General features: G+C 38.1%; 1 protein-coding gene across 1 annotated transcript in view; it reads left to right on the forward strand.

Annotated features, from left to right (window-relative positions):
* The window catches only part of NBAS (neuroblastoma amplified sequence), a gene marked incomplete at its 5' end in the record, with an annotated part of 556,069 nt that overhangs the window by 444,702 nt on the left and 83,890 nt on the right, over positions 1–27,477 (forward strand). Inside the window, 3 exons of the mRNA XM_006869470.1 lie at positions 4,018–4,220; positions 6,657–6,746; positions 16,628–16,823. Of these exons, the coding sequence (XP_006869532.1) occupies positions 4,018–4,220; positions 6,657–6,746; positions 16,628–16,823 (489 nt within the window). The remainder of the gene's footprint in view (positions 1–4,017; positions 4,221–6,656; positions 6,747–16,627; positions 16,824–27,477) is intronic.

Below are 27,477 nucleotides of genomic sequence, written 5' to 3' on the forward strand. Positions count from 1 at the left end.
ATGTTAACCCCTCTTGGTGTCTCAAAAAGTAACATCATGCTGTTCAAGAGCCCCTGCCTGTGATCAGATTTGAGGCCTAGATATTAAATCTCCTTGTGTGGTGCTGTAGGATCAGCACTGGACTGTGAGCTAGAAGGTTGGCAGTTCAAACCCACCAGCTGCTCCTCAAAAACCCTAAACGGGGTCACTGTGAGTTGGTACCGACTCGACAGCACTTAACAACAACCGCAGCATATTAAGTCTATGCAAGGGAAACTGAAGGCCTGTGTAGCATTTGGTAATTTTGTTCAGTGTTACAGTAGTCTTAGATTTTAAAAAGTAGCCTTTTTATAATTGAAAAGTTAACAAGTAAATGGCTTTCATATACAAGTATCCCTACTATCCAAAAGCAGTGTCCCTAATAAAGTGAAAAAGCAGTTATCACCAATACAGAGAAAAATTATTTCCATTCCCAAAAAATAACGTCTTAAGTCATACCAAAAAAAAAAAAACAAATAAAACCTAAAGTAGCAGTAACATAGAGTGTTCCCAGACCGAGTTCAAAGTTGTGGCAGCTTGAGGCTGTGATGCCATGTGTGTAGTTCCCTAAGAAGGTGCTTGTGAATGTCACTTTACTGCTCTGCTTGTGTACTGCTTCTTTAGTGACTCCCTGCAAAACAAAAGCTAATGATAATTTCACTTTTCACCAAAATCCTCTTCATATTTCTTCCATTTAGCAAAAGCAGGTGCTAATGTAAGTTTTTAGGAAAAGTGAAGTGGCATACAGCGAACTTTAGAAAAGTAAGGGTACCTGTAAGTGAAAACAAAATTTAGGTATATATATAGTGTGACATTTGCCTTTTAATTCTCTGGTAGGTGAACATCTAAGTGGCCACTATCCTTTTTTGTGTTCCTTAATCTTTATAATTTACTGAATTACACTCTTCTGTGTAATTGATATTTTTTACTTTTTTATTATGGCAAACATATATGTAACAAAACATTTGCCAGTTAAACAATTTTTTTGCATGTCTAATTCTGTAGTGTTAATTATTTTCATCATGTCATTCAACTATAACCACCATTTATTTCAAGTTTTTCCATCACCCTTCACAAATTGAATTGTATTCTACCTGATTAGAAAGATCAGTACAGAATATAAATAATAAACACTTATAAGACTTCAGGGTTTTTATGAGACACATAAATGCAAACTCCTCTTTGGAAGCATGATGAGAAGAATTCAGAAGTTTAGTAGCAATTTCATTTTGATTTGTATTTTTCAGTGTCCGTTAGTCTATATAGTAAGTAACATTAAACAGTGGTCTGAACATCATAAATGCCTTTTTAGGAAAAAAAAAAATACTGTTACAATTTTGATTTTATCCTGCTGGTCTATACAGTTCTGCAATCTGTCATTGCAAGAACTAGGATAAAGTTTCAATTTTCAGGTAAAACTCATACTTACTAGTGTAACATTTCAGGTTACTTCTGTTAGATTTTTAAATCAAGCGATGTATATCATGTTCAACTCTAGAGTTACTACTCTCCATGTCCATGGGGTCAAGTGGATTCTTTACAAACACTCCTGTTTGTTTAGTGAGGTGTGACTTAAAGGTAACCTGTGACTACATTTGAATGTCGTTCAGTCAGAGAAGACTCTTTGGATTCCCGGGTCAGATACTGTTGTTGTTAGTTGCCATTGAGGTGATTCTCATTTTAGGAAAGGTGTCTTTCATAGCAAATAATGGAAATGATATTCAGTCCTAAACATTTGTCTATGTTAAGTTTACAACCATGATCTTAACATCCATAGTTTAATTATATACCCAGTAAAAGAACATCTTATACAGACATGATGGTTAGTGCAAAGGTAAGGGACTTTGACTTTATGGAGTCTTAGTTCTATCTCTGTTGGACAAGGATGCTAGTTAATTGCTGTAAATCATAGGGGTTATTTGTTGTTGTTAATAGAAAATTTCAAAATGGGGCGAATAGTAAAGTGAAAATGAAACCCTACAAGTTTATAAGCATGTCTTATCAATAACCAAATAACCTTGAAGACGTGTCACTGGACCTGGGGACTCAGGACCATAGTCTATAGGACATCAATGCCAATTGTGATAGTCCACTAAGACAATATTCTTCATCCTATTTTGGTGAACAGTGACTTGGGTCTTAAAGACTTCTGATTGGCCATGTGAGGTGCAACTGTTAGTCTCTCTTTACCCAGAGCAAAGAATGAAGAAATTCCAAGACATACGTAAAAAGTTAGTTCAAAGGACTGTTGACCATGCAAACTCTAGTTTCTATGACCCTGGTTCTGGAAGAACTGGATGGTCCCTGGCTATCACTGCTGACCGCTCTACAAGGGATCACAATAAGATGTCATAGAGTGGGAAAAAATGTGGAACAAAACTTTAAAAAAAAAAGACCAGGCTTACTGATCTGATAGAGACTGATGGAGATTACTAAAGAGTCACCTTTTAACCCTTTAAGACACCCTCTCTACCCCATGGCTCAGTGTTCAGCCAAGCCTATCAGGTGAACAGTAACATCAGGAAAATATGCACTGCCTAGAACAACCAACCACATGAGATCACAAGGGACTGAATTGGCCAGGGATAAATCTCAGAAGGCAGGAAGGTTTAGGAAAGAAGGACAAATGGAAATAGAAAACAGGGAGGAAATGAAAAAAGTGCTATTACGTGGTTGGAATTGCAATCAGTAAACAAAATGTGTGTGCACTATTGAATAGAAAACCAATGTGTTTCTGTAAACTTTCACCCAAATCACAACAAAAAGTTAGAAAATGAAACCTCATGTGTGCAGCTTCCAGCTATCTCCTATCTGTATCTATGGATTATGTTAAAGCAAAACTCAGTCATCTTTCACTTAAGAAATAAATGTTGTTAAGTGCCACTGAGTCGGTTCCAGCTCATAGTGACCCTTTATAGGGTTTCCAGGACGCTGCTAGTAGGTTTGAACCACCGACCTTACGGTTCACATTGACCTTGCAGTCCAGTGCATTATCCTGTAGCCTACACCTAGGACTCTTGTATATCACTAACATAATATATTAAATATAACCTCTACAGCATTGTTGTTAAGTGTATTCGAGTTGGGTTTGATTCATAGGGTCTGAGAAGCAGTCGATGGGTTTAAACTGTTGGCATTGTGGTTAGCAGTGTGGTGCTTATCCTACAGCACCACAATAAAAATAATTTATAGTAATTTTAATACCATCAAATATACAGTTAATACTAAGATTTTTACATGGTTATTTTCAAAGACAAAACAGTATATTTAGAATTACTTAGTAAACTATTAAGCCTGCAAAGTATTATTGTCGTAAAGTGACCATATTTAGTATGCTGAAAAGCAATGATTTATGATCCTTTTCTTAAATTTATTATTTTTGACATTTAGTTTTTATAGATATTCTCAAAGAGAAGCATGGACAAGGAAAAAGTAAACTTTTGGGTTTTGTGTGCAATCCTGGCTCCATCTTTCACATGCACATGATTTGGGACATGTTACTTAACATCTTTGATCTTAAGTTTCTTTTTCATAAAATGAGGTTAATTAAAACTACTTGTCTATCACAAGTCAAATACTGGATTCAAATAATTGGTGTTGAATAGGTTACAGTTGTTAGGTGATCATAGTGGATAATAATATTAGAGAGAGTGTTGTTCTTATAGTGTATTACTTTGTGCCTGGCATAATAGTAAAAGAAGACTTATATTTCATATAATTTAATCTGTTCACAAGAACCTATTGTCCTCATCCATATTTACAGATATTAAAATTTGAGATCACAAAAGTCCAATAAATATAAAATGATAAAGCAAGGATATACTCTTAAGTCTGGATGAGTCTGGAGCCTAAGCTCTTACTAACCACTACATTTTCTTGAGTGTGACTTTAGTGGTTACGTATTTGGTTTGAGAATCTTCTAAATATGTTTTATTTTATGCATGTGTACGTGTATAATTCCTAGTTGACATTTCGCTATTGAATGCCATGTCTTTCCAGGAAATGCTACAGAAATACAGTAACCTCTATGATTTGTCTCGATCAGACAAAGGGAAGCTTCTTGATCAAGCTGTGGCCATGTGTTTAGATGGCCAGCCTCTAAGAATGATTCAACAGCTGCTAGATGTGGCTGTTGGCCCTCTAGGAATCTCACCCAAGGATGTAGTAAAGAATGCGGTAATGAAAATAATTTCTGTGTTAAGGTAAGCTATAGCATAGTCATTGAAGGAAAACCTTAAGTGATACTTTGCCGGTAATAGCGCTTGCCTTGTGGTTATTTAGAAAATAAAATAAAATGTGTATAGAGACATTTTTATAAACTCTTATTTTGTGAAAGTGAGTGAGATGGTTATGAGTTCTCCAAGTCTTATGTTTTGAAATGGAAAAGCAGGAAAATGTTTTATTAGTGGTACTGTGTGTAACATGGTGAAAAGCTAACTAACTTCCCGTTGAACCCCCTTTTTGCCTTCCAAACCTCCAAAAAAAGAACTTGTTCTTGAAATAAAAGGGAAGGGCCTAAATGGCAAAAAGGCAATTGTCAGAATGCCATGTGACTTCAGTACCTTTTCTAATTTCCCTTCATTGAAGTAGTGGAAAAATGGCTTCCAGATTCTTTTAAAGTATGTAAGATAAGGTTAACCATACACTGAATAAGTTAGTGTCTTAGGACATTATTTACCTGAAATTAATGATATAAAACCAACAAATGAGAATTCTCATTCTGTGTTACTATGCCTATGTCTTTATAGGAATGCATTGAAGAGGCTTTAGAAGAGGAAAAAGTTAAAATAATGAGGCCTCAAGTACTTTCTGTGAATAATGCAATTAGGCTAAAAGATTTAGTTGTGTTTAATTTATTCTGCTTTAAAGCATTCTTTGTAATTCTGTATTGCTCTTGAGGAACTTTTTGATTAAATGCATGTCAGTTTTCTGCAGCTGAACTGAAATCAAATGAGCCTTTATCAGTTTAATTACCCCAGCTTCATACACTTTTCACCTAATGCTCTGAGGTATTTGGTAAATTTATAGAGAGAAAAAGACATAAAATAGCATACAGTATTATTGAAAGAACAAATGCCAGATTTAAAAAGTATTGTTTTGTAATTAGTTTATGATGATTTTGTTGGTGGTTATGAGAATAAATTTCCTCTTTCAAATTATATTTGTTTGTAACATTTTATACTTTTGATTCATAGTTAGCATTTTGATTTTTTAAATCATGCTTTAAACTCACAAAAAACATTTTGAAAAGTTAGTGCTTTGATGAATTTGGTTTGTTTCCTAAAAGTGACATCTTTTCTTACAAATTAAAATCCAACATGGTAAGTGATATTCTTAAAATTATAAAATTCTGGCATACACTAGACACTTCTCTCTCTCTTTCCCTGTGCACAGTTCTGTTACTGACTATTTGGTTCTGATCTAATAAATGGCATGCTTGGCACACAAGGCATTCAGTAAATGCCAGTTAAATTATTCAGTTGTGGAAGAAAAGGGTACGTGAAATTCAGCTACCTCTTTTTTAAAGAAGACGAAGTTGCTGTTGCTAGTATCCATAACATTTTAGAGAATAAGTAAACTTTTAGTAGAAACACAACAAAGAAGGCATGATTTAAATTATATAACGTAAATTATTTTAAAAATTCTTCTGAAAATTTGTCTTCCTATGCTGCATCTTCAGAATTCATTAGAGTTCCAGATACACACATCTGTAAAATGGGCATAACAATGGTACCTGAAACATGGAGCTGTTGACACATTAAATGGCATGATGTATGTAAACTTAGCAGTACATTCCAAATAAACGTTGTTGTTTTATTTGTTGTTGTTGTTAGATGCCGTCAAGTCTGTTCCAACTCATAACAACCCTGTACGCAGCAGAAGAAAACACTGGCCAGTCCAGACCTGTCTTCACAGTTCTTACACTTGAGCCCATTGTTGGCAGCCACTGTGTCATTCCATCTTGCTGGAGGGTCTTCCTCTTTTTTTTTTTGCTGACCCTCCACTTTTCCAGGCATAATGGCCTTCTCTAGGGACTAGTTCATCCTGACATTATGTCCAGCACATGAGAGAGGCAAAGTCTTTCCATTCTTGCTTCTTTCAAGACAAATTTCTTTCGTCTTTTGGCAGTCCATGGTACTTTTAATATTCATCTCCAGCACCATAATTCAAATGCATCGATTCTTCTATAGTCTTCTTTATGCATTTGTCCAACTTTTGCATGCATATGAAGCAACTGAAAATACTTTGAGTTAGATCAGGCACATCTTAATCCTCAAAATATACATTAGTTGTTTTGTTTTTTGATAAATAAATAAGACTAACTGGATAATTTACATCTAGTGTTTAACTGTAGCTCACACTATAGTCAGTGAGTAATGGATGTTTTTTGAATGATAGATTTTGACATTTCCTTAATGTGAACACATGTAGATATTAGACTGGGATCTCCTTGAAGACAGAGAATGCTCCACTTCCGCCCTTAGTTTATAGTATAAGTTTGGTTCATTTGTAGACTACAGCTGCTAAGAATTAGCTGGCTATGTACTCTTTGCAAATCCAGTACATTAGAGTGCAAATACCAATTTTCAGTCTTGACCAACCCCTTCTGAATCATTTGTTCTCTTTTTCCTTCATAGTGGGGGCAGTGATGACCTTGGTGGGCCACGGGACCCACTCCTAATCCTGGAAGGTGTTGTTACAGCAGTCCATGCCAGTGCGGAAAAGAGGTAGGAATAGAAGAGTGTTTGAATCTTTATTTAACACTTTCCTCAGAATCTTAGTAGTTCCATAAACATCCATATTGGTGAGACTTCAGAAACTAGGCAGCATTTTAGGTGTTTAGGAAGAGTTGGTGGTTTCTACATAACTCATTATAGCAGTGTTCCTTGGCTCTTCATATGAAGACAAGGTTTCCCCAGCTCTGTGCTGACTGCATCAGCTCTAACAGGAAGCTCACTTTCTCTTCTGAGCCTTGTTTTCCATGGAGACCATTGTCTTTTCTTAACATCTTCATAGGGAGGCCTGGGAAAGGAGACTGCTGTGAATGTCTCAAAATATGAGGAAACTCTATCTCCAAGAGATAAACTATACTGATTAAGTATGGACATCCCTAAAGTAACCATATATTGCATTATTTTAAAAAATCTTTTTATGAGTTAGCTCCACCTTTTCTGAGTACTCTGAGTCTATAGTTTAGAAAGGTGTGAGTGCCTGTAATACAATCTTACATCCAGTCACCATGGTAGTGATTAAAAAAAAAATAGCAACCACATATTAATAATTATTTATGAACCTTTTTAGAGTTTAAAAGAACATTCAGATGTTTAATCTACATGTCATTATTTAATTGAAAATATAATCATTAAGAAATGCTTTTAGAAAACTCGTAGTTTCATTCAGTAATATAATTATTTCATTTGCATATTACCTTTCAGTTATTGTGTTCAGGTATAGATACATTTTTATGTAGATTCAATCAAAATGTATGAACACATTTATAATCGACTTCACTATTTTATTTTTACAAATGTGATGATAATTTTAAATGTTTGCATATACTGTTGCTATTTTCATAAGAGGATGTGAAGATTCTGAGAGAGAATTGAATTGCACTGGATCATAAACATGGGAACTAGATCTTAGTTTCAGCTGGGCTCAAAAGTATTATTTAGTACTCAGGTACTTCAGATTTCCATGTGTTGGTTTGCACCTGAGATTTGAGTGGAAGACTATAGGATAAGCTTTGTGGGTGAATTTGGAAAACATTGCAAGCAGAACCCCCTACAACTTTACCTGTTGTATTGCACAATTTTCCTAAACCTCTTTGCTTTTGGGTCTTTAGGTAAGAATGTGACAGTAGCAGAGGCTAATTTAAACCCCTATTTATAACGTGTCATACTCTGTGCTAAATCATGAGATGAAGAAGATACAGTCTCTAACTACAAGGAGCTCACAATCTTGCAGGGCAGACAAGCTGTTCCATGGACATAATAACTGTATATGTTGCTGTTCAGTGCCGTCCAGTCAGTTTCAACTCATAGTGACCCTGTAAAAGGTTTCTAAGGCTTTAAATCTTCGGGGAGCAGAAAGCCTCCCTCATCTTTCTTCCATGGAGCAACTGGTGTGCTCAGATCACCATCCTGTGGTTTACAGTCCAGTACTCATTGTGTGGATCCACCATATTCCCCAATAACTGTATTTGCTGTTGTTGTCAGGTGCCATTTAGTCAGCTCTGACTCAAAACACCCTATTCACAACAAATGAAACATATCCTTGCAGTTGTTGTGTTGAAGCCCAATGTTGTGCTGCCACTGTATCCATTAGTTTCATTGAAGATCCTCCTCTTTTTCACTGACCCTCCACTCTACTAAGTATGATGTCTTTCTCTAGGGACTGGTCCCTCCTGACAACATGTCCTCACTAATAAGGAGCATTTTGGCTTTACTTCTTCCAGAGCAAATTTGTATGTTCTCCTAATAGTCCATGGTACTTTCAATATTTTTCTCTAATACCGTCATTCAAAAACATTGATTCTTCTATATTACTTATTCATTTTCCAACTTTCACATGCGTATGAGTTGACTGAAAATAACATTACTTGTGTCAGGTGACATCTTTGCTGTGTAACACGTCAAAGAGGTCTTTTGCAACAGTTTTGCTTAATGCAGTATGTTGTTGGATTTCTTGACTACTGTTTCCATGTGCATTGGTTGTGGATCCAAACAAAATTAAGTCCATGACAACTTCAGTCTCCATTTATCATGATGTTGTTTATTAGTTCACTTGTGAGCATTTTTGTATTCTTTACATTGTGGTGTAATCCATGCTGAAGGCTGTAGTCTTTGATCTTCATCAGAGTTATGGTTAAGTGATATAATTCATGGCACATGTTAAGCTTTCCTAAGTTATTGTTAATTACGTTTTCTTTCTCATTTACTGCTTTCAGGTCTTGGGTTACTTTTAGAACTCCCAAGTGGTCTTCAGGACTCTAGCTTCTCATTCCACTCTCTTTGTGGAATGCTAGAGGACACTTTGTGTGTTGAGGGTAAAAAAATCAGCTTCTAGTTATGTGAAAAACTGGCTTGGGCTCAAAGCCACAAGTGGATTTTAAACTCCTGTCCTCCACAAATATGGCCTGAGTTATCCCCAGTCTGTGTACCTTTCTAATCAATAACCTGGTTATGATGTTTGGGTGCTGAGAATTCCTCTGTCATTCTCATTCCATACAAAATAATATAAAGTATTCTAGTGGTTACGAATCGGGCTGTGAACGTTAAGGTCAGCAGTTCGAAACTACCAGCTGCTCCGCGGGAGAAAGATGAGGCGTTCTGCTCCCGTAAAGATTTACAGCCTTGGAAACCCTGTACAGGGTCGCTCTGAGTCGGAATCAACTCCATGGCACATAACAACAACAAACAACATTCTCAATAAAATGTTGTGTCATGAACTAAAAAGCTTAGTTATATGCCAGATATGAGGTGCTTCAGAGTTTTTATTTTATGTACTTACTTGATTCTCAACAACTGCATGAGTTAGGTCCTGTTATCCTCTAATTAAGTGACTTGTTGCTCAAAGTTAAACACTATTAATAAGTGGTGAAGCTGAGAATTGGATCTAGGACTGATAGCTCTAAAGCCTGTAATTTGAAAGCATTAAGCTGCTCTGCCTTTGCAGCTTTGTATTTCAACTCTTGCTTATCTAGGTTAAGAAGAAACCTTTTCTACCGAAGTTCTCGCTCCTTTAATTTGCCACCCACATAGTTATGCTTTAATTTTGAAATATTTTACCATTTTTTCTTGCTGTTCCTTTTGTCTGGTTTATGTGTTTCCCACCTTTCCATTTACCTGCATCCTGCTCATCTCTTATAGCCCTGTTCAGGTGCCACATTCTCTGTAAAGCCATTCTTGATGCTCCTCACGCTTTTGCTAAAATAATTTGTTCAAATTTGTATTAGTGATTTGGGGAACAGTCACTTTTAAAGTCTTTCTGTTCCATTGTATTATTTGTTCTTTGAATGCAGAGACTGTATAAAGTTTCATCTCTATATCATCAAATACAAGTATTAGGACTTTAATAATGTTGGTGATGCTGACAACTATTGGTTAAGTCCATCTTCTCTGCCACTTACTATGCTGGGCATTTTATCTATATTATCTCAGCTTTACTGACTCCTGGAGACATGTTCTTGGAACTTTTGTGTCTGAAACTATAAAATGAGATTGATAGCATTTATGACTTTTTCCTGAGTTGGTAGGCAACGATGGGGTCAGGGTCAGAGTCCCTTTAGAATCTCCTACCCGCCAGAATTCTTTTTCCACTACATTGTACAGTCTATTCACTTTACACATAATAGATACCTGGAAAATATTAGTTACATCCCGTTGTTTCTGTGTACCACTTTCGCCATTCCTCATATATATTAAGAAGGACACTGGTAAAAGTAACAAATTGTTATTGTTGTTAAGTGCCACCGAGACATTTCCGACTGATAGCAACCTTGTATAGGTTTTCCAAGGCTTTAAATCTTTGCAGGAGCAGAAAAGGAATTATTTTAATTGTTCTAAAATCTGACACGTTTATTATTGAATATACACTCAGAGACATACTCAGTGGCACTGTAGAAATTTGCATTTCTTGGAAGTTTTAAAATTTTTTCTTGAAGTCTCATTAGAGTATAGAATTTAGTTGAAAGTAGGTTAGTGTCAGCCTCAGTGTAGGTGATTCATTTTTAGAAGCCTCGTAAGTCTGTGACTACAAAACCTTGTATATAATTCAGTGCTTTTGCAAGGCTCTCTAGGGCTTTGCAGGCATATAAGGCTATCTGAATAACCTCTTGAAAATCATTGATAGTAATTCATTGCCATCATCATCAAACAAGTTGTTTCTCTGAAATGTTCCATTTGGGATTACAAGAGAGGTGATAGAAAGTTGCACAAAATGTTTCCATCTTTGAGCCCTTTTAGACTCCACAGTTATTTGATCTTTACTCAACTCACTGTTATCGAGTCAATTCTGACTCAGAAGTAGCCCTCTATAGAGCTCCTGAAACAGTAAAGCTTTACCGGAGAAAAAGCCTCATCTTCTTCTCACAGAGCAACTTGTGAGTTTGAACTGTCGACTTGTGCTTTAGTAGTCCAGTGCTTATTCTACAGTGCCACCAGGGTTCCTTTATCTGCTCTAATTTGATCTTGGGTAACAGTAAAATTTGATACTCTGCTGTATTAGATTTCTAACCACAGGGAGAAGGTGTTCAATACAGATTACACCTCAATGTAAGGAAAACAAAAATTCTCACAATTGGACCAACAAGCAGCATCTTGATAAATGGAAACATGATTGCGGTTTTCAATGTCCAAGGAAGTTGCAGTCAGAAATCAAATGACATATTGCATTAGCGGAATCTGTTGCTAACGGTCTCTTTGTTAAAAAGCGCAGATGTCAGTTTACAGACTGCGCTGTACCTGAACTAAGCTATGGCGCTTTCATGAGCCTCATATCCATGGGAAAGCTGTATAATGAGTAAGGAAGACCGAAGAAGAACAATTAAAATGGTGTTGGCAAAAACTGTCAGAAGAACAAACAAATCTGTGTTGAAAGACGTACAACCAGAATGCTCCTTAGAAGTGACGATGGTGAGACTTCGTCTTACTTACTTTGGACAAATTATTATGAGGAACCAGTTCCTGAAAAAGGACATCATGCTTGGCAAACTAGAGGGTCAGTGAAAAAGAGGCTGAACCTCAGCGAAATTGATTAACAAAGGGGCCACATCAGTTAACTCAAATAGGAACAATTGTGAGATAATGCAAAACCAGGCAGTATTTCTTTCTGTTTTTCCTAGATAGAGTTGCTATGAATTGGAACTGACAAGACAGCATCTAACAGCAATATAATAGCTGAGGAGTCCTAGTGTGGCTCTGTAGGATAAACAATGGACTGCTAACCACAAAGTTCGTAGTTCAAACCCACCAGCTTCTTCTCGGAAACCCTATACAGAGTTGCTATGATTTGGGACCAACTCAGTGACACTTAGCAACAACAACAAGGACAAGTGGTTAATAATTTTTTTAAAGAATCTTTTTAACATGTTACACACCTATTGCCATCAAGTTGACTTCAATTCCTATCATCCCTATTGGACAGAGTTGAATTGCCCCATGATTTCCAAGACTGTAAATCTTTAAGGAAGGCAGCTGCTGTATCTCTCGTGGAGTGACTGGTGGGTTTGAATCCCCAACCAATTGGGAAGCAGCTGAGTGCTTTAACTACTGCACCCCCTAGGGCTCCTTCAGAGTAGAGCAGCTCCATATGGTTTCTAATGCTGTACGTTTTCACAGAAGCAGACTGCCATATTTTTCTCCCATAGAGTGACTAAATGGAATCAAACTGCCAACCTATTGGTTAGCAGCTGAGCATTTCAGTGCTCCTTTGTGCCACTAGGGCCCCTTTTTAGTGATACTTATTTTCATATGATACTGTGTACTATTATTTATTACAGTTCCCCTCTCTGCAACAACATTTGTCCTACCTCATCCATGTGGCTCCCCATTTATGTCTTATATTTCACAAATGAACAAAGCAAAAATATTTGGTGTACACTTACAAAACAAAAAATATATGTATTAACTTAAATATCTAAAGAGCACATTCTGCCAGCCAGCCTCCTGCCTGATGTTGCATGCATGGCCTTTTTCAGTCCATGGACCTAGAGACCGCATCTCCTCTGTCTTTCCATGCCTCCACCTCTGCCAGTTTCTCTGTTGTCACTGCTTTTCCAGGTAGGGATCTCATGCTCCACTCATGATGGTCAGGTCTGGGATTGTCTGTTCCTGAAATGAAAGATTAACTACTCTCTGCTTTTAGTTATACATCTTCTACAATTATACTGTGACTTTCACAGTTAATCCTGCTAACAGTTATTCACAATTGAGTCATAAAATCTTACCACCATCATCCTCTATCCCCATTCACTAGATCCATCTGGAAAAGAGGGAAACTATTCGGTGGGGATTATGTCTTACCCCCCTTATACTGAAACTAAGCACATTCATGAAAGTTTGTAAGCCAGCCACTTCATGCCTTTATAGCCCCTCCATTTATGATAGCCAAGGAGTCAATTTCTCATCCCTATCAATCCAGTAAACTGAGGAAACAAGATTGTTCCTTGATATCAAGAATCCTTCCATTCTGCATGGAATTTTATGTCACTGTATTCATAGGCAAAAGCCTAGTTCATCAAATTGTAGCAATTTATACTTAGTCACAGTATTAAACATCTTTCTATTCCTCTATTCGAGTTCTGGTCAACTAGACAGCCAAGCTAGGTTAGATGGGCACTAGCTGCAATTCTGGGAGTTCACACTTAACCTAACCCTGCACTTCAGACCAGCTGACTGCTTCACTTTCAGCTGTAGCCCCCAGGGGCTAGGTCAGTGCCCCTGAGCTCAGGAGTTCACACATCTTCCTAAACTTCAGGCCAGCCAGCCCTTCATCTTATCACCCTCACTTCAAGATCAACAGCTGCCACTGTAACATGGTCAAACTCAGCCCATGTCTTCATTGCTACATTTTCTCCACCAACTCTGTGCTACTTCACAACAACAACAAACTCACAAGTAGACCCAGGTGGTCACCAGTGAGCATACTAGACTGCTCATGGGTTCCCTTTGAGTTTCCCTTCTAAAAGGGAAACTGATAGGCTGACTTTTCTTTCCTAGATGCCGCCAAAGCAAACAGCTTGCTTGATACTCAAACAGCCCAAGCAGTTCACTTTTGTTTGCAGGTCTTTGTTTCACTAAGAATCTTCTGTCCTCCCTGCAGTCTGACACTATGATACTGTTTAAAAACACTTGCATTTTACATAAGTTTTAAGTACATAACATGGTTTGCCATATACTCTATTAAACCTAAAGTTATCCTCTTAAGAGGAAAATAATAGTTTCCCAAATACAGATAATTTAGGTCAGAGAACACATTTGATTACTGGGGGGGGCAAACTTCAGAGTTTAATTCTAAAATATATAGGAAACTACAACACCTCTGCAAGAAAAAGACAAATAACCCAATTAAAAAATTGGCACAGGACATGAACAGACACTTCACCCAAGGAGGAGATCCAGGTAGCCAACAAACATCCAAAGAAATGTTCATGATCACTAGCCATCAGAGAGATGCAAATCAAAACAACAATGAGATATCATCTCACACCAGCAATAATAGTAAAGATCTAAACAGTAGAGGGCAATAAATGCTGGAGAGGATATGGAGAGACTGGGACCCTTTTGCATTGCTGGTGGAATTGCAAAATGGTCCAACCTCTCTGGAAAGCAATATGGTGCTTCTTCAGAAGGTTGGAAATAGAAATACCTTATGATCCAGCAATTCCTCTGCTTGTTATTTACCCACAAGAAATACGAGCCATAACTCAGAATAGATATATGCACACCAATGTTCATAGCAGCACTATTTACAATAGCAAAAAGATGGAGACAGCCAAAGTGCCCATCAGTTGAAGAATTGGATAAACAAACTGTGGTACATACACACAATGGAATATTATGCTACCTTGAAGAATTAACAAGGAAGCTGCAAACCATCACATAACATGGATGAATCTTGAGGACATTATGTTGAGTGAAATTAGTCACAAAAGGAGAAATATTGCATAGGACCACTATTGTAAATGACTAAGAAAAAGAACCCATACTAAAGAGGGGAGGATTCTTTGCTGGTTACTGGATGTGGGGGCAGGGGGTGAAGGGAAGGAGGGGAAGGTGGAGCACAGGGCAGAGAATAGACACAGGATATTTTGGGTGCTAGGGAGTGGGGCATACACAAGAAAGGGGAGAGGAACGGAAGAACAAGGTGGATGGGAAAACAATTAGGCAGGTTTGCGTGGGCTAAGTGGGACAAAGGTAAATAATGATTGTATGCACAACCTTGGAACAACAGGGCTCTGGGATCCAGGGATTGAGATATGGTTGAAATGGGGAAAAGGGGGGAAATAATGTTAAGATGCTTGGCTGTCTTTTGAATCTTGGTTTCCCTTGTATACCATTATAAAATAGACACTTGAGGGAGAGAGAAAGGAATAGCCAGAAATATCACCATAGAAAGCTTGTAAGTCAGTCTTCTGCCTATAACTGATTGGAATACCTAAAATGGGGCTATAGCATGCCCAGTGAGGGAGGCTCTCTGTGGAACCTCTGCATTACATAGGACCATAGGTGGAATCCTGAACCCCATCCAGAATCTTCTGAGGTGGAAAATTTCCACTTGAAAGGACAAGCAAACCAGCCTGGAACAGCTAGAAGAACAGAATATACTTCTTGAAAGAAAGAACAACAGGAAAAATACAAAACAATAACAGCAGTCTGACTGACTACTACAAGAACAAGCAAGTTGCTCTCCCAGGAGACATCAAGGCAAGTGGTCGGGTCCTCTCTGGGCAAACCCTCTTCCAAGACTGAGATGCAATGGGAATACATGAGCAGAAACGTGCTCTGCCTGGTGACCACATTGGTCACCAATAAGGAGAAGTGAGGGAAAAGCAGCAATGAAGCTGTGAGCTAAATCCAACTACATTCAATACACTCTTGTGAACCCAGATGGACACCTGGTTGGCCAGCAGTTTGGCAAGACCTGGGGACTCCTAGGCCCAGAGTCAGTGACATAGCCACAGAGGACTAGGGTGGAGAGTGAAGCATCCAGCTGATAAGAAGAGAGGGCATATGCACAAGAACACCCATACTTAACTGATAATACCAACTTGACCTGGCTTCAATGGCTGGATAATTAAAGCTCAACTAGAAGAAGAAAGATGAGGGAAAAAAGAGTAATCTGATACAATTTGATGAACTTGACCTACACCTATGGATGCATTAGCTCAAAAGAGAAAACAAATCTTTACAGCGAGGATCATTCCCACCCCCCTCCATACACAGGGTGGACAATGATGGGTAACTTGGGCATTGGCTACCCAAAATGGGGGGCTACAAAGGCAAGCAGTGACTGGCTTACAACCTTTCAAGAGGGAGCCTACTTCCAGAGGGTGCAAAGGAAGATAGAATCTCCACTGAGTAGTATCCAATCTGTCTGGGCAGGACTGATGAAAGGAGATGGGGATAGCACTCATGTGGTACAATAGTGAATAATTACTATCAGGACTGACTGTGAGGGTTGGAAACATAAAAGTAGATGTTTTGTAGCAAAAGGAGGGGAGTGGTTGACTTTGCAGTCCAGGAGTGGAGGTCCATCGGACCATCAAGGGAGAAGAGCAGAGTGCGGGACCCTACCCAGAGAAACAGTGACACCAGGGATGGAGGCAGAGACGATGACATAGAGAGATGGAGCGGCTAGGGACTGTGTAGACCCAGAGTGGGGCTGTGTGCTGATGACCAGGTGGCAGGCTTGCGGGGTGTACCATTTGGTTGTTTGATGATGCATGGAGGGGATTGTAACCAAGGTGATGAAATGATATACAATAGGATGAATGTAAAGTTAATGTTCTTCCATGTAAACTATCACATAACTCACAATAAAACATTTACAAAATAAATAAAACAAAAAACTTCAGAGTTTATTTCTAACTGTTGACTTTGACTTACAGAGAGGAATTGGTGTCTTCTGAGGAGCTGCTGGAGTGGCTGCGGCCTTTCTGTGCGGACGACACCTTGCCAGTGAGGCCCCGCATCCGTGTACTGCAGGTTGTGGAGCAGTCCTTCCGTCTGAGTGAAGAAGATGGCAAACTCCTTGTGTTTTTTAGAACGGAGGCCATTCTCAAAGCTGCTTGGCCCCAGAGACAGGTCAGGGAAATTCTGTTGGTTAATTCAGACTTTTCCAGTACATTTGTCCATCCAGCTTTTTCATCTTTGTGTATGTAGAAAAAAATTTCTTGTACTTTTCCATGTTTGAAGAAGCATATGCATAGTCGATGATGTCATACTCACTTAACATTTTTTTAATCATTTTTCTCATCACAGGATAGAGTCAGGATTTTTCTGTCTCTCTGTTAATTATGGTAGCTCATTCTTTTTCCAGAGAGATGCAGATCTCAGTGAAAAGGCAGTAAGCAGTTTAGCTTGTACCATCAGGCTCTGCCCAGACACTAAAATACCCTCCCTTTCTCTTTTGTACCTAGATAGATTATAATGTAGAAGAATCATTGGATCTTCATTTTGACATATCATTACTCAGTTCATCACCTCTGTAGAATGATCCCTGATTTCTTGAACTTCTTTGAATTTTGAATTCCACACATTTGAACTTTAACTATGTATCATTATTTCCTGCTACTCTGAAAACTCTGAATCCCCAGAGGAGCTCTTAACCATCATTTGGGTCCCTTTAAGTATGCTGTGCACATACTCAGAGCTTAAATACTTGTGGAAATGAGAATGCTAATTCCTAAATCAAAGAAATAAGGTAGTTTTTGAAGTCTGTCTTAAATTCCTAATTGACATATGCTAAGGACCCAGGATCTGGGAGTCAGCAACCTCAGTGAAGTGCTTCAGCATACACAGCAGGTCATCACGCTGGTAAATGTAAGACTTTCTAGACAATGTCATCTAAAAGAGTTTCCTGAAATCTGACACCTACCTAATTTAACTCTAATTTTAAAGATCTACTTTATAATTTATATTTATATGTCTACATTAATGTATGTAAAAAATGTGAATTTCTTTTTTTAATGACTCAAGTATTAAGACTGTCTTGGGATTCATTTCAGAGAACCTTCATATTTATTATCCTCTATTTTCCTCTGCGATATAGGTAGATAAATACTTCTATATACTGTTCGTAGTTAAACTGAAATGATAACTTATCAAAGATTTTCTAGTCTAGAATTGCTAAGATGTAGGAAGAAAGGTACTAATATCTGAATTATAATCTCCTCATACCACTATGTTCTTACCCAGGTAATTAGTCTCAACAATTTGTCTTAAATTATATTAAGAAACTACTAGTAGCTTTTTAAAAGAACAGTGTCTAAGCACAAATGCAGTAGGCTCTAACATATTCAAGGGACCTGAAATAGTAGAAGTTAAAGGTGACTCTTTTTCAGCAAACTTGAAGTTTCATCTATGCTCACTAAAGTAAGCTTTAAAGTATGTCCCATCATTTTTGCCATATAGGAGTCCTGGTGTGGTGCTGCAAGTTAATGCCCTGGATTGCAAGGTTGGTTTGAACTGCAAGGTCGGTGGTTCAGGCTTACCAGCTGCTCCTTGGAAACCCTATACAGGATTGCTGTGAGTCAGAACCAACTCCACAGCACTTAACAACAACAGTTTTTTTCCATATGGAATTTAGGTTCTGACTTTCGTCCTGAAGCAAATGTATATTGCTGTGGTTACGTACTTTCCTGCAAGAACCTCCATTTTTAAAGTTCTCAGTCTTGCTCAATTTCATCTTCCTTGATGACTAGAACCTAAGAGGACAATCAGGCTAATTTCTTTGTTTAGAGACCCACTTCATGTTTTGTCATATGTGTGTGTGTGTATGTGCGTGTACATAGAAAATATTATGAAACAATGTGGATACCAGGAAAGGGGGAAACATCCATCTTCTCTGTCATGTTGAAAACAGTAGAATGTGTTTAGACTTGATACTTGGGCCTAGATCCTTCAGAAATAATACAAGTTTCTTTTTAAACTTTTCTGAAAGTTTCAGTTAGTAAAAGAATGAGTTGCAACTTCTGTAGAATTTAATGATTTCTGAATGATTTTAGAGATTTAAATTTCTTCTTTTTAATTTTTCTTTATTTTCTCCAATAATCAAAATTTAATACAGCTAAGGCTTTTTTTAAGGAATTTTGGTGGCTCAGTGACTTATTGCTCAGCTACTAACTGTAAGGTTGATGGTTCAAATCCAGCAACTGCTCTGTGGAAAAAAGATGCGGCAGTTGTCTCCCATAAAGACTTTGTTGTTGTTAAGTGCCTTCGAGTCGGTTCCGACCCATAGCGACCCCGTACAGGGTTTCCGAGGGTGTAAATCTTTACGGAAATAGAAAGCCTCATCTTTCTCCCGCGGAGCAGCTGGTAGTTTCAAACCGCTGACCTTATGGTTCGCAGCCCGATTTGTAACCACTACGCTACCAGAGCCTTAGAAACCCTGTGGGGTGATTTTACTCTATCCTGTAGGGTCTCTGTAGGATAAGCACTGAACTGCAAACCACAAGTTTCCAATTCAAGCCTACCAGCTGCTCTGCAGGAGAAAAATTGAAACTTTCTGTTCCCACAAAGATTTACAGCCTTGGAAACTCTAGACAGGACCACGATAAGTTGGTTTTTGTTTGGGTTTTTTTTGAAGACTTTGTTAAGATGCCTCTTTCAGGCAGCTGTCCATACTAACAACTTTATTTATATGAGTGCAGCTTTCTTATTTGCAGAGTACTGGGACTTCAAAAAGTTTGTAGATAATTCCATTATCTTTTTTTCCATGAACTTTTGGAAGCCTCCTCATATATATTAATTCCTAATTTCTCCAGTATTTCTTCTGTGATGATGCAAGCTCTGTAAAGAGCATCACTCCCAAAAATCTTTCAAGTGTAATAAAAGGAAACTTCATTGTACCCTCCCCCCTTTTATTTTGTCTTCCTCTTTCCTTTCCCTTGTATAACAACAATTTTCCCATAGGTACTAATTTCCTGCTCTTGACAACCAATGACCTGGGTTTCTTAAAATGTTTTGTAATTGATTCAAGAAAACTATTGTCCTGGCTTGGTGGTGGTGGTTGTATGCCACTGACTCATAGTGACCCTGTATAGGGTTTCTGATAAGCAGCTGGTAAGTTTGAACTGCTGACCTTGTGGATAGCAGTACAGTGCTTATCTTAAAACGCCACACTAGTACTTAATTTTCTTATTTAGTTGTTGTTGTTGTTAACTGTTGTCAAGTCAGTTCCAACTCATAGCAGCCTTTTATATGGGTCCCAGGGAGTGTCTGGTGGGTTTGAACTATTTCCCTTGCAGTTAGCAGTCCAGTGCGTATCCTACAGTGCCACACCAGGACTCCTATTTATTTATAATCTCTGTAAAATAAATGAATGATTATCTCTTCCTCCATATCCTTTAGAATTTAGTATTCTCGGCCAGCCTGGTATTGCTGATTCAAATCTATTTTGGAGTGCAAGCACATTTCATGGAGAGCTCAATCTTATCATTGTAAATAGATTCTTGCTACTTGAGAAATGAATGCAGAAAAACCATGGTTTCAGAATGGAAACATGAACAAGTCCTGGGATGTGACAGGACTGTGTTCATAATTTAAATTTGAAATCGCCATTATCTTTTTTCAAAAGTTGTCTTATTTAGATGAGTTTAGACTAGAGTGGTAACATATTCATGCTACTTGTGGACATGTACCTGCATCTCTAGCTTCCTTATAATTTTAGGCAAGATTCTTAAATTTGGTATGGAAAGTAGGACCTTTAACTAGAGCATATAGGAAATCGTTTGCTCGCCTCATTTGCTTTTCTTTCACCCATATTGGTCTTCATCTCCATATCCCAAACACCTAGTCGTTTATATCCCAAACACCTAGTCGTTTTTGTTTTTAAGTGCTGGCAAGTCAGTGCCAACTCATAGCGATCCCATGTAGTGTTTCCAAGGAGCACCTGGTGGGTTTGAACTGCCGACCTTGAGGTTAGCAGTCCAGTGATTATCCCACAATGCCACAACAGGAATCCTAGAAGACCCCAAATATTGAATGCATGAGCTACCCTTTTCTTCACTTTCTTTCTTTCTCTTTCTCAAGTCTCAAAGGTACTTTGGATAATACAAAAATACAGATGGGTTCTTACAGGGTAAAGATAAGAATAGGTAATGATCTTGCAATGTTCAATTACCAGAAAATGCGGGACTGCTACCTTCACTGTGGCTGGTAATCCTCTTCGGCAGACTTTACATACATCAAAGAGGGACTTAATATTTAATTATCCACAAGGTGCCCAAAGTAGTAGCCGCACAAATCATTGTGTTGCTGGGAAACCAGCCAGCTCCTGCAAAATTCACAGAGTCTGTGGAGGCTGCTACCTCGCTGGTTCTCAGAGAGACAGCAATTTCTACTTTTCTAATGATTCGTTAACAGAATTAAATATTCAGCGGCCCTCATTTTTCAACAGCTTCAGAGGCTTCTGTTTCCATTCCAGAAATATGCCCCAGTTGGGAGGGCCTCGAGGAAGTGGGTGGGGATGACTGTGTTGTGTTAATCCCCTTGGTAGAGTTTATCAGAGTTTTTCAGGTTTTGTAATTTTCTAGTTAACTGGTTCATGAAAAATATGGGTCAAAATACTGATGTTTCCTTAAAATAATTCTGTACCCTATCACCTCAAACTCTTTTGCCATTTTATGTAAAAAAGAGCATGAGGCTTAGATTGGCCTTCTAAAATTTCAACCTGTCTAAATCTATGGTTGTAAATTTTTAGCAAAAAGAATTTAAAACTCCTCCTAGCCTCATTACAAATTCATATGTTTTACCTGTTTTGAAATATACAAGGACACATGAACCCTTCTTAGCAGAGTTCAGTTTGACTTCATTTGACAGAATATTAACCAAATATGCACATTTCTGTCACATAGTGTCCAGACATAGAACAATGGAGAAGGTTCACTACACGAAGCTATATTGAGTTTCTTAAAGTTTACTGTCAACTTAAATATCTTCATAGCTAAGACTCACTGACATAAATGATTTGCTTAGCCAGTAATACTTGTTTAAAGTGTGTGTGTGTGTGCACATGTATATATCAGCACATGCACAAAATCTATGTATATCCCTAATAGCCACAAAATCACAGACTGCTAGAGTCATAAGAGGCTGTGAAGAGCATCCCTGTGTGGAAGACATATTTTATAGAAAAGTAAATTTAGAATAGGTAAAGTTATAGAAATCAGAGTTTAATAGTAGTACTCTATACAGGGTCGCTATGGGTTGAAACTGACTTGACGACGCTTAACAACAACAACAACAACTAAGGGTAGAAAGAAGGGAGGCGGAAGAGATCATTTTTTAGATAGCTTGGGTCACATGCACCTTAGCCTTCAAATTGACATCTTTGTTCTCGAAAACTTTAAAGAGGTGTTCGCAACAAATTTTCGTAATGTCACTTGATTTTTTGACTGCTGCTTACATTGAGTGTTGATAGTGGATCCGAGCAAAATGAAATCTTTGACAACTTCAATCTTTTCTCCATTTATCATGATGTTATTTATTGGTCCAGTTGTGAGCATTTCTGTTTCTTTATATTGAGATGTAACCTATAATGAAGACTTGGATATATAATCTTTATTGGTAAGTATTTTAAGTCATTTTTGCTTTTAAGCTAGCAAGATTGTATCATCTGCACATGTTAATGAACCTTCCTCCTATCCTGATGCCATAATTTTATTTCTATAATTCAGCCTCTTGAATGATTTGCTCAGTGTATGGATTGAATAAATATGGTGAAAGAACACAATCCTGGCACATACCTTTCCTGGTTTTAAACCATTCAGTGTCCCCTTGCTCTATTCAAGTGACTGCCTTTTGGTCTATGTACAGGTTCCTCATGAGCGCAATTAAGTATTCTGGAGGACCCATTCTTCACAATGTTACCCATAGCTTGTCATGAGCCATAGATTAGAAAATCTCTGCATAGTCAATAAAGCACAATAAATGCATATCATCTTGTCTTTCCTGATATTAGGGAAGTTTTCTTCCAACAACTATCTTTTCTGTGCCTTTCTTTGTTTCTTCTACTCTGGAATTCTGATTGCTCTAAGTTATTCCTCTTCATACTATCCCACAGGAGTCTTAGGCATTCTTCATATTTTTTCATTCTTTTTTCTTCCTGTTCTTCTAGCTTACTAGTATTGAGAGATTTATCTTCAAGCTCACTAAATCAGGCTTCCATTGATTCAAATCAACGACTTTGCTCTTTCAGTGTTGTTCCTTTCTTGAAATCTTTAGTATTAATCTTCTGGATTTCTGTTTGAAGGTGTTGTATTGTCTCCAGTCCATTATCTGTTTTGTTTGTTGGTTCCTTTAGTGTTTTCCTGAATTCCTCCTTGTTTTCCTTGACCTTCCTGTCAATAATTTAGAGATACCTAAATATAGTTTCCTTGAATTCTTTTTCACATAGTTCCAATACCTTTGTTTCCTCAAAAACTGTTTTTTAGCTCCTGCTTTTTGGTCACTTGTTTGTGCTACTTTGTCTTGTTTCTTGGTGTGAATGAAAATAGTTTGTTGCTTCTGTGACAGTGTGATATTTCATTTAAACTGATGATTGTATGTTGGTCTATTCTTAGGCACTTACCACTTGCTTTCTTGTGGGTGTGACTGAGCGATAGAAGTGTGTACACTGTTATCTGTTTCCCATTTGTGCAGCTCTGTTTAGGATGAGTTTGGCTGATATTGGTTACTGTCATTGATTAGTTGTATAGCAGCTAGTATTGGCTCTTGCTCGATGGGTGTATATGTGGTAGGCACGGCTATGGCTGGGCTTTGTGAGCACAATTGATGTCCCCTGTCAGATGAGGCAAAAAGAGAACACACACACACACGAGAGAAGGTAAACAAACAAAAACAGTGAAAGCATAAAATAATAAAGAGGAAAAAAATGCAGTTAACAGGTAGAAAAAGGAATTTGGGAATCATAAAGACAAGAGGGAGAGTAAAAAAACAAAACAAAATTTAAACCATGGAAGAAAATATAAGTTAAAAGAAAGAAACACAATTAGGGAAAGGGTTGAGTGAAAGCAAAAGAGATAGGTGAATAGTAAAGAAAAATGAGAAAAAGTGCAAGAAAAAAGAGAAGCAACAGTGGTAGGAAACATAGGAAGAAAATAGAATGCAGAGAGGGGATAAAATGCAAAGACAGGTAAAAAGAGGAAGAACATGAAGAAAGAATAGACAAACTAAAACAATGAAAGGAAAAACCAGGTGCCAGACCCAGAGAGAAGAAGTTTCGAGGGTCTCCTAGTCAAGGACCCCACATGGATTTTGGACAAATGATAAGACAGTGATGCTTCATCCCTAGATGGAGTTCTGTAGGGTTAGGTGTTTTCTATTCTGGGTACCCAATATGGAAATAGTTTGTTCAGACCCCAAAGCAACTGGGGGATCAGGGTATTTCCATCCCAGCAGGCACTCGAGAGTGAGAGGTTCTGCTAGTGTATGGTGAGCCTGAACCAGCTCTACAGTTTGGGAACAGGCCACACCTGATTCCAGGTGCTAACATTGGCATTGCTACTTCCCCACTCAGTTTGATGCACTTCCAGCTGTCCAGAAAGCATGAGCTTCACTGTGTGTACCTTCACATACAGTGGGAGGCTGCTGGCTACACCTCTGGTCACCAGGGTAATGTGGGATACAACGAAAAATTTTGCACATTTCTCTCCAACATTAAGCGGTATGCCTCTGTGCCACCACCCCCTTCTTGCCTTCACGGCCACCTTTTAAAGTTCAAGATGGCCATGTGTGTCCGTCTGTCTCCTTCTCCCCCACACATCGATTAAGCTACTTCTCCTAGTGAGGGTTAGTCCAGGGCTGGCCAGGGTCAGCTCTGCAGGTTTGTAGAAGGCCTCACCTGAATTCAGGTTAATGCAGATAGCTCTTCACTCACTTTGATGGGGCTCACATCTGTGGCACTTTGGCTCTGACCACTGGGAGAGCAGGAACTTCACAGAGGGCATTCGGGAGTGGACTGCAGCCATTCCTCCGGTCACCAAAGGAGTGTGAGAAATAAGAAACAGATCACACCTTTATTTCTGTGAGTCACTGGTCTATTTCTGCAATGCCAATATGCTGTCTTGTCTCTGAAAGCACTCAGACAAGTTTAAGATGTCCATGCCATGTCTGGTTGGCTGACACCAGTCTGTGTTTTGTGTTTTTTGTGTTTTTTTGCCACTTTCTCTTTTAGTGAACATTCAGTCCATTTCACTAGCCCTTCATCTGAAACTCAGGGTTCCAGGACTATCATATGCACCGGTTTCATTTTGTTTTCCTTATCTTTGTTGTAAAGGGTCTGTATAGATTTACTACCTAGTCCGTCATCATGTCACTTCCTCTTCCATTATCGTTTAATTCCATTGTTCCACGAACTTCGAAGGAGCTCTGGTAGCCTAGTGATCATGAGTTAGGCTGCTAACCTTCAAGATCAGCAGTTTGAAACTACCAGCTGTTCTGCAGGAGAAAGATGAGGCTTTCTGCTTCGGTAAAGACTTACAGCCTCAGAAACCCTATACAGGGTCGCTATGAGTCTGAAGCTACTCCATGAGACACCTTCACCACCACCACTGCCACCACGAACTTCCTAGAAGTCCCTTCTTGTATGTATAGACACACATATCTATGTCTGTTGTATATACTTTAAAAACCGTAAGCTCTTCCTGTTTTCTCCAATTCAGATGCAGCAATATAGAATTCATTCTATGCTTTTCCTGTTACTTGTCAGCTTTCTCTTTCAGTGAGAAACTTGATTCTCAATATTTCAAATATATTTGTTTGCACAATTCTAGCACATATAGGTACAATGTAGTTTAAGATCTGCTAACTCTCACTCCTATGAGATTCAGATTTACTAGCTAGAATATAATATTTGTATACACTTCTTTTTATTTTTAGCCTTAGAATAAAGGAGTCAAAATGACTGGTTTTGAATGTTACTGAATTTGTAACTTTTCCCCTCTCTCCCTGACATATGCACATACTGCCTTCATTATAACTGTCTTACTTTTTTTATGGTATGCTTAGGCTCACTTTTATTTTTGTTATGAATGTAAGGAAACAAAAAAATGTTTTTTGTTTCCTTACATTCTTGTTGATTTCAATTATTTCTGTTTTGGAATATATGTACTATTAACAGAGCATGGAATGTGAGAAAGCATTCTCTGGAATTTGGTGTATTTCTTTTTAGTTATGACAGTTTGAACTTTGAACATGCTTGACCTACAATTATGCTGAATACAGAGGGTTTTGCATGTTTTTCCTAATCTATTGTTATTGCTTGCTTATTTGTTTCTCTTTCCTTGGAGGATACTTAAGAAGAAACATACTTCTGTGGCCCCCCTTTTTTTGGCTACCCAGAAATCTCTCTGGATAATGTCTAACTAGAATAAAAACTCATTAAAGTCAAAATAAAAACTGACAGCTACAACAAGAATCCTTCTTCACTTAAGCTGAGAAGCTGCTACCTACAGTTAGTTTTGGGAGGGCCTTTCATGGTTTAATATGTATGTCATAACACTTAAATGCCATTAACCCTCTTACATGGTGGTGATGATGGTGGTTATATACCGTGGAGTCGGTTCCGACTCAGTGACCCTGTATAGGGTTTTTGAGGCTGTAAATCTTTATGGGAGCAGAAAGCCTTATCTTTCTCCCATGAAACAGCTAGTAGTTTTAAACCGCTGACCTTGAGGTTATCAGCCCAACTCATAGCCACTACGGTACCAGAGCTCCTTAACATGGGTGACATGGGTGGCCTTATCTCTTCATCCTACACAGGAGGAAATAAGTGCAGAGCAGTTGCTTAGTTTGTACAGTATATCAATACTTATGTGGCAGAATGATGTATAATAGTCAGCTACCTATAACTGTAGGCTAAGCAGTGGATCACGAGGTTGTTTTGAACTGTAAGGTCAATGGTTCAAACCCACCAGCCTCTCCTTGGAAACCCTATGCAGGGTTACTGTGAGTCAGAACCAACTTAACAGCGGTTAACAACAATTTTTAATGATATTTTCACAATTTTATATTTTCTACTTAAATAGCCCATAAATATACCAAGACAGGATCATAATTTATGTCCTGGTTATATGTTTTTATTTACTAGTCCTGATATGGTGCCCTGATGTGACGCTATATGATTAGCACTGCAGGGTTGGTTTGAACTGCAAAGTCATCAGTTCAAACTCACCAGCTGGTCCTCAAAAACCCTATACAGGGTTGCCGTGGGTTGGAATCAACTCTACGGCATTTAACAACAACAACAACAATCTACTAGTGTAGTAATAATGAGATTTATTGAGTACTTACCATGTACTAGTGTATGAACTGCTTAAATCAGTGGACAACGAAACTTGATGACTTGTTTTTTACAGCTAATTACATAATTTGGGAGTCTGTACTTTCCCAGTAATCTGTAATGCCTTTCAACATGGTATACCTGATTCCCTCCTTTCCCTGAAATAATCTCTGAGACCCGAAAATGTATGAGTCCATAACTTAGGTCCATTGCCCACATTTCTTAACTACTTGGGACCTGTATTCCTAATGTCCAGCTGTGTCTGCAAAGTGTAATTGTAGCCTAAATTTTTCATGAATGAGGAGATCCTCAAATGTACCATCACTCTTAATGCCATCTTCAGTGAGAACAGTTTCCAAAAGCCTATATCTAAGTTTTCTTCCTTTTTAGCATCAGTTGATTATTTTTGAGTCAAATGACAGGATTGTAAATGAACAAATTTGCTTATCTCCTTGG

The sequence above is a fragment of the Chrysochloris asiatica genome, unplaced genomic scaffold (assembly GCF_000296735.1).
Source record: "Chrysochloris asiatica unplaced genomic scaffold, ChrAsi1.0 scaffold00131, whole genome shotgun sequence".
In the NCBI taxonomy this organism is placed as follows: domain Eukaryota; kingdom Metazoa; phylum Chordata; class Mammalia; order Afrosoricida; family Chrysochloridae; genus Chrysochloris; species Chrysochloris asiatica.